The sequence below is a fragment of the Drosophila santomea genome, chromosome 2L (assembly GCF_016746245.2).
Source record: "Drosophila santomea strain STO CAGO 1482 chromosome 2L, Prin_Dsan_1.1, whole genome shotgun sequence".
In the NCBI taxonomy this organism is placed as follows: domain Eukaryota; kingdom Metazoa; phylum Arthropoda; class Insecta; order Diptera; family Drosophilidae; genus Drosophila; species Drosophila santomea.
In genome coordinates this window covers 12,267,911-12,274,099 of record NC_053016.2, presented here as the reverse complement: position 1 = coordinate 12,274,099, position 6,189 = coordinate 12,267,911, and the positions used below count along the sequence as shown (strand labels likewise).

The following is a 6,189-nucleotide window of genomic DNA, read 5'->3' as shown; positions in this document are numbered from 1 at the left end:
TGGTAAAAATAATAATAACAAGAACAAACATTTAAAACTAACCGAAAATACTTTCTTTAATTTAATTACGTAAATCTTTTAGATTTTACGTAGGAGAAAAGGGATCAGCCTTTTTCTTTTAACGTGGATTTGCCAATTTTTTGATTAGTACCAAAGATCTTTGCGAATATTTAGCAAATATCTCCGAAGTTGCTGTTGCTCTTGCTCGAAGATGGCCAGGATAACTCTGTGTCCTCGAAATCCACGATATCTCCCAGGTGCACGGGTCCCTTGACTGTGCGCATGAATTGCATCTTGGGCTGATCGATCAGCTGCACCCGGACTTCGGTTAGAATGCCACGGGCTCCAATCCGGTTGAGGATCTTTATGACACGAGCCTTGGACGCGACAGGTTGCGACATTTTTTGAGTAAATCGTATGCTGAGTTTCTTGAATTTAAACTTTTAGATCTAAAACTACCGCATGACGCTATATACCAAGATTTCTCAAAATCTAAAATACCATATCTAATGAAAGTTTTATTTTAGATAAGTTATAATACTTTGAGGTACACATCATTGCTTACTGCCAGCAGCTTATTAAGTTTGAACACTTTCGAACTTTCCGCGGAGCAGGACATCCCTCATTAGTCCAGCGAGTTCTTCGTTCTTCTGCGATCGCATCTCATCGATGAGGGACTCCTTGAAGCCAGGATCCTTGGACGGATCGAGGGTTTCCTGCAACTTCTGCTTCTCCAGTTGCAGCTGCGGTACTTCCACCCCGAATGTGGCTCCAATTCGTTCCACACTTTGGGTGCCAGTATCGCCAATTTTCGACCAACTGTCCGCTCCAAACCAAATGCACAGTGGTTCATTGAAGTCCACGACATGGGAGCGGAATGGATGGGCAGGACTGCCAAAACCCATGTGGCTAATGGTGTCCCTCAGGACCTTGGCCAGCTTGGGCATCTTCTGGGAGTAGAACAGCAATGCGCCACCTATCAGGTGAGCCATCGATCGCAAGCAGCGACAGGTGTGCTTTCTGACAGCAGGATCGAAGCCAGAGAACACATCGTACTTTCCACCGACAATAACCACTGGAAAGGGCAGTGGGTCTAGTTTCTCCACCTCTTTGTTTCGCTGACCCACTCGCTCCATTGTTCGCTGCTCGAGGATTTCCCTGAGCTCCGGCGCTACCTTCTCCATCATCTGCTGCGCCGTATCCCGCAGTCCCTTGTAGGCACACTCCAAATCCGTCCAAAATCGCTGCGGCTGCGACAGATCCAGCATTATGATGACGGCTAGTTGCTGCAGTCCATGTGTGCGCATGGGTACTTCCAGCAATTGCTCGGCATTGTCCAGGGAGCCCAGCTCCCAAACATTCATCACCTGCGGCGACTTGCCGCTGCCAGTCCTTCGACCAAAGCTGTACTCCAGTGCCAGAGTTGGACGCGTTGCATGTTCCTCGCGATCAAAGAACTTATTGATGGCCGTCGTCTTGCCCTAAAGTATGAATATTAGCATAAGATATTAGAAATCGTAAAATTTCTATATAGTTTATGTGTTTTTGGTGTTATAGCTAATATGAAATCAGTTTATATCGATTGAACATATGTATGTAACTATTTTTCTCTATCGGTCTTAACACGTGTATTAAATTCAGTCAGAAGTTTTAGGAAAGGTGCATAGTTAAAATATGTATAGTGCAGTTACTATATGTATAGCAATACCGTTTTTAGAATCTGATTTCAATTTCGATTATATTGGACTTACCACACACTTGCTTCCCAAGACAAGAAGCGTACGCTCCTTGGGCGCCGTTGTGGCCTCCAGTTGGCGAAGGCGCTGCTGCTCCTCCGCCAGTCGACCGGCGATGTCCTGAATGCTGGGCGTGGCACTCTCGCCGCCCTCGGTTCTCTTTTCGAACATTTTTTGAAGACGCTTGTGCAGACTGTGCAAGATTTGCGGCAAGCGCATCGCAGGAAAAGGGAATAAACTAAACTACTGCGGTTTGTTGTGCATTTCAAACCGTTGCCACTGGCAACTGCGACAGTCTCGCAACTCTATACCGACCGTTAGATTCGTCGTTAGTTGCTTAAATAAATTTAAATATTTGTAATAAATGATTTCTTTTGTTTATTGGTTGCCATCGGATTTAGTTAAGCATTTAAATAATATGATTCTTAACAATTTTTCAAAATATTTTTTTCCGTAAAAAACGCTTTTCTCAATATGTACTTGCTAGTACTTCTTATTCTTTAAATCGAAAACAGAATAATACTAAGAAAAGGAACTAGTGGAACTTGTCCCGCCATTGATTTGTACGCATTACAATCTTTTTGATTATTTTCTATTCTTTAATCATAAGCCTTTTCATTGACTTTAAGCTTAAGTGTAAAAAGTGCGCAACAAAAGAGATGCATTACGAATTTGCTTTTGCTAAAGGTTGGAACATAAAAGTACAAGCAATGTACAGTGGCAAACAAAATGGACAGAATGGACGCGACAATCGATATTGTATAAATAAAACAAGGATAACAAACAATGAAGACGAACGCGGCTGGGCGGTCGGAGGAATGCCGCGGCAACCATGTGGAATACTTCGGAATACTGCTCAGTAGAGCCAGATCTCCTCCAGAATCCCGTTGTCTAGCTGCTCGGCGGGCAGGGCTTTCAGTGTGCGCAGCGTCTCCATGTAGAAGGTCAGCTCTGATGTCACCACCCCGTGCTGCGGTCCCCCATTGTTGTTCACATTCAACTTGAGCAGTTGTTCCCGCAGCTTGTCCTTGAAGTTTCGATGGACAACGCCGTAGATTTCGTGTATCTGTGCCTCCGGCAGCACTCCGGCGATGGCCTCGTGTAGTTTCACCAGGTGACGCGAGATGTGACGGAACGTCTGGGAAGGTATAGGTGGTCGCGCTTCCCAGGCATCCAGTTGAGCTGCCAATCTTTCGGATACAATTCCGTGTATCTTGTTCTCGATCTCCTTGATGTGACCCTGGTAGTCCCGTTCGATGGTCTCGTATCCACTCATCGCTTGGAAATGCTCCTTTAGCTTGGGCAGAAGCCAAAGGACTAGTTGCAGTGCTCGGGAAACCAAAGCCAGGTTGGTGCTCGTAATGGTTTTCAGGCCAGCCACTCGCATTGCCCCTGCTCCGATGATCAGTTGGCAGCTTCTCGAGTTAAAGCAGCGCAGCAGGTCTACCACATTCCTGGCATGATAGCTGGCTAACAGTGGCAACCGATGAGCACTACATCCGTACTCATACAACATTCGGATGAGCATAAGCGAAGCGCTGACCAATGTGTACGGTTGTTTTCCTTCCACCAGGAGCACGGGATTGCCTGCTCCATTGCTTATTAGATTGCCCATCTCCGGTTTGGCATAGTCCCCGGCGGCCATACGTTCGATTATCCTTTGAAACTCGTGGGGAATGTCTACTTGGCGCCAGCGCTCCTGATCCAGAAGTAAGGACAACTTTTGCTTTCGTTCGGAATGGAATCGTTGAGCGTATCGCGAGGCCTGCACTTTTAGGGCCAGCTGGAGAGGCACACTGGCCACTCCACAAATGCTCCTTGTTGTCTCGCCAAACTGATCCACAATCTCAGACAGTTGTAAAAGCTCTTGCTCACTAGCTGAGCTCCTTTCCAGGCTCTGAGGGGAAACAATGTTGGCACAACGCTCATGGCAGTAATGGCAGACGGCTTGAAGGAGTTGTTGCAATTGGTTTTTTAGTTGCTCATGGTGTCCCGGACTTAAAAAGGCTTCTGAATCTATCAGATTCACTGCATCCTGGGCGCCCACAGCTGCGTCCGCTGTTTGCTGCATGATACCGACTACAGTTTTAATTCTTTCGAGAATGGAAACCAAGGCTTGGCTGGAACGTTGAAGCAGAGCAATCCATTCGGGAAGGGTGAGCTCTAAAGCTTGCTCTCCGTGACCCGTTAAACTGATCTCCTGATCGCTGTCACTCCGCGCCAAAACCTCAATCAGCAACTGTTTTATGATCGCTCGAATGGTGGCAATGGCTTCTTGTTGGTAAGCCTGGACGAAGGAGAAATTCTGCTTGCGCAGCAGCCCCATCACAATAGCTACCAGTTTATCTTCCTCGGCACAAACGCTGTCGGTTTCCCGGAGAGCATCCGTTAGCGGTCGATTTAGATCGGCGGCAGCATAGCGCTCGAATTCTGTGGTCAGCATTTTGTCAATAAGCTTCTCCATTTCACTGAGCTGCATAGGCAGGTGCTTGAAGCAGTGAATGCCAAGGAGTTCGGCGGAAAGTATCTCCTGGGTGGTGCCAATCAAATCCAAGGCGGCCACATAGTCCTGGGTGCCCAGTAGGAGCTGCAGCATCGGTTGCGTCTTGTGTACGGTGGCCATCAGTCGGAGTTTGTCTAGTGTGAGGTTATAGTGCTGTCTTCTTTGGGCGAAAAGCAGCACTTTGAAGCTGTCGACAACCGAGTGGCTGTGGAGCTCGGCCAGTGCTGCCCTCAACTGACGCACTTGGTCTGCCGCCTGTTCCATCTCAGCCAAGATAGCATGCTGCGTGGTCATCGCATGAAAGAACGCAGCCGATTTCTGCGATACCTGTTGCGCTATTTTAACTTCCACCATGTCCAGGTAATGACTCAGCTGTTCCTGCAGCTGACGGCCAGTTTGCTGATGACTTTCCGGACTGGAAGCCGATGTTTGCATGTAATTAGGAAATACCTGCTTGAAGGTAGCCGGGTGATGAAGCTGCAGCTGCGACTTTAGAAAGATTTCGGGCACCGAACTCAAATGTGTGGGTGTCTGACCACCACTTCCCGGTCCCGGTGCTCCTTGTGCTCCATTCTCCAGCGGCTTATCACGCTCCAGTTGCTGCTGCCGGCGCTCATGCCAACGATATCGCTTCCCTATGCTGCCCAGATATACGGAGAAATCAGCATGGGTTATATCTGGCAATCGGGGCGATGGTGGCACATGACTCCGTTCCACAAAATGCTCGCCCCACTTCTTGGTGAACAGGTTGCTCTGCTTTCCTCGCGAGGGATCGTTGAGCACCGCTGGCAGGTTTTGGGCCGCCGAGTACACACCCCATTCGGGAGGCATCTCGCGCGTGTGCTGGTTGACATGGTATTTGGCGACATGGGCGTCGTAGTCGCGATCTGAGACTCCGTCCAGTGGAAGCGAGGCGCATACTCCATTGAAGCCATAGCGGCACACGAATGAGCCACCTTCTCGGGTGCAGTGACGACTTCGCAGGTGACTGTAATATGTAATAAGAGCATTTGTTAAAACAGCTTCATTAGATATGAGTAACGAATTCCAATTGAATTTGCAACACATTCAATTACCTTTAGCACTAACATGTTTAGATAGAAATAAGTTATATAGTAAGTTTCCAATTCAAAATACGGAAATTATACTTGGGAATGAAAAGCTTCGAAATCACAGAGTTCTTACGGTTTTTAATTAGAATTAACTTACTTACAAAATGGGGTAAAACATCAACAAATAAGACTTCTCGTTTCGTGAGTTCGACTGTAGCTATACAAGTTTAAATATTTCTACCTGTTGCCTGTGCATTTTACCTGCCATTTATCATTTCAACTCGTGCGTACATATCAAGTTGAGATAAAAATGGTATTGACACGTAAGGCTACTCATAAAGGTTCCATTATATGGTAAGATTTCGAGGCCACTCACTTGACAAAGTCGCTGATGCTCTTGAACTGCTCCCGGGTGCAGTAGTAGCAGCTCTGCCAGCTGGGCGCCACTCCTCCGGCGATTCCACCGCCACTGGCCGTCGATAGCTTTCTGATAGCCGAGTTCGCTGCTGCCGGTCCAGAATCAACGGACGTGGCGGCACCTCCGGCGGATCTTGTCGTGGCCATAACACATGCTCTGCGCTTAGAGTGCCGCGCCGTATGGTTTCCTCCGGTGGGTTCACCTGCTCCCAACCGTTGACGTGTTATGTCAATGTTTGTTTTCTACCTTCGCTCGTCTGCCGTTCTCGCCAGATGTTGCATTTTGGTCGCTCCGCAATAAGTCCACTTTTGTTCGCTGCTCACAGGCCTTGGAATGGGCGCATTTCGTCGGATTTCTGGGTGTTTCTGTTGCTTCTGCGGTCGCTTAATTGAGCAATTGTAAGTGGAACAATATTATGACGAAGTGTAGTGTTGAAAAACGACGGCGGTCTGGATGGCAGCTGGCGAGGGCTGGAAACGA

At 47.8% G+C, this 6,189-nt stretch overlaps 3 protein-coding genes across 3 annotated transcripts; all 3 read right to left on the bottom strand.

The window, feature by feature from the left end:
* Positions 1-30: 30 nt before the first annotated feature.
* Positions 31-532, bottom strand: LOC120443794 (40S ribosomal protein S28). The gene has a single exon (XM_039623124.2). It carries the CDS (start codon positions 399-401, stop codon positions 171-173), a length of 231 nt encoding a protein of 76 aa, XP_039479058.1. The 5' UTR covers positions 402-532; the 3' UTR covers positions 31-170.
* An 11-nt stretch (positions 533-543) lies between these two features.
* Positions 544-1,991, bottom strand: LOC120443792 (cytoplasmic dynein 2 light intermediate chain 1). Its single transcript, XM_039623120.2, has 2 exons — positions 1,752-1,991; positions 544-1,481 (listed from the first exon to the last, which is right to left on the bottom strand). The coding sequence occupies exons 1-2, from the start codon at positions 1,953-1,955 to the stop codon at positions 579-581; spliced, it is 1,107 nt and encodes a 368-aa protein (XP_039479054.1). The 5' UTR covers positions 1,956-1,991; the 3' UTR covers positions 544-578.
* A 308-nt stretch (positions 1,992-2,299) lies between these two features.
* On the bottom strand, positions 2,300-6,158 carry LOC120443790 (vacuolar protein sorting-associated protein 54). The gene is made up of 2 exons (XM_039623117.2): positions 5,668-6,158; positions 2,300-5,227 (listed from the first exon to the last, which is right to left on the bottom strand). Exons 1-2 carry the CDS (start codon positions 5,853-5,855, stop codon positions 2,593-2,595), a joined length of 2,823 nt encoding a protein of 940 aa, XP_039479051.1. The 5' UTR covers positions 5,856-6,158; the 3' UTR covers positions 2,300-2,592.
* Between the last annotated feature and the right edge of the window lie 31 nt (positions 6,159-6,189).

Coding starts and splice junctions, on each gene's coding strand:
- LOC120443794 (XM_039623124.2), bottom strand. CDS start 401: ATGTCGCAACCTGTCGCGTCCAAGGCTCGTGTCATAAAGATCCTCAAC.
- LOC120443792 (XM_039623120.2), bottom strand. CDS start 1,955: ATGCGCTTGCCGCAAATCTTGCACAGTCTGCACAAGCGTCTTCAAAAA. Junction 1,482..1,751: donor TCTTGGGAAGCAAGTGTGTG/GTAAGTCCAATA, acceptor TTCATACTTTAG/GGCAAGACGACGGCCATCAA.
- LOC120443790 (XM_039623117.2), bottom strand. CDS start 5,855: ATGGCCACGACAAGATCCGCCGGAGGTGCCGCCACGTCCGTTGATTCT. Junction 5,228..5,667: donor AGCATCAGCGACTTTGTCAA/GTGAGTGGCCTC, acceptor TACATATTACAG/TCACCTGCGAAGTCGTCACT.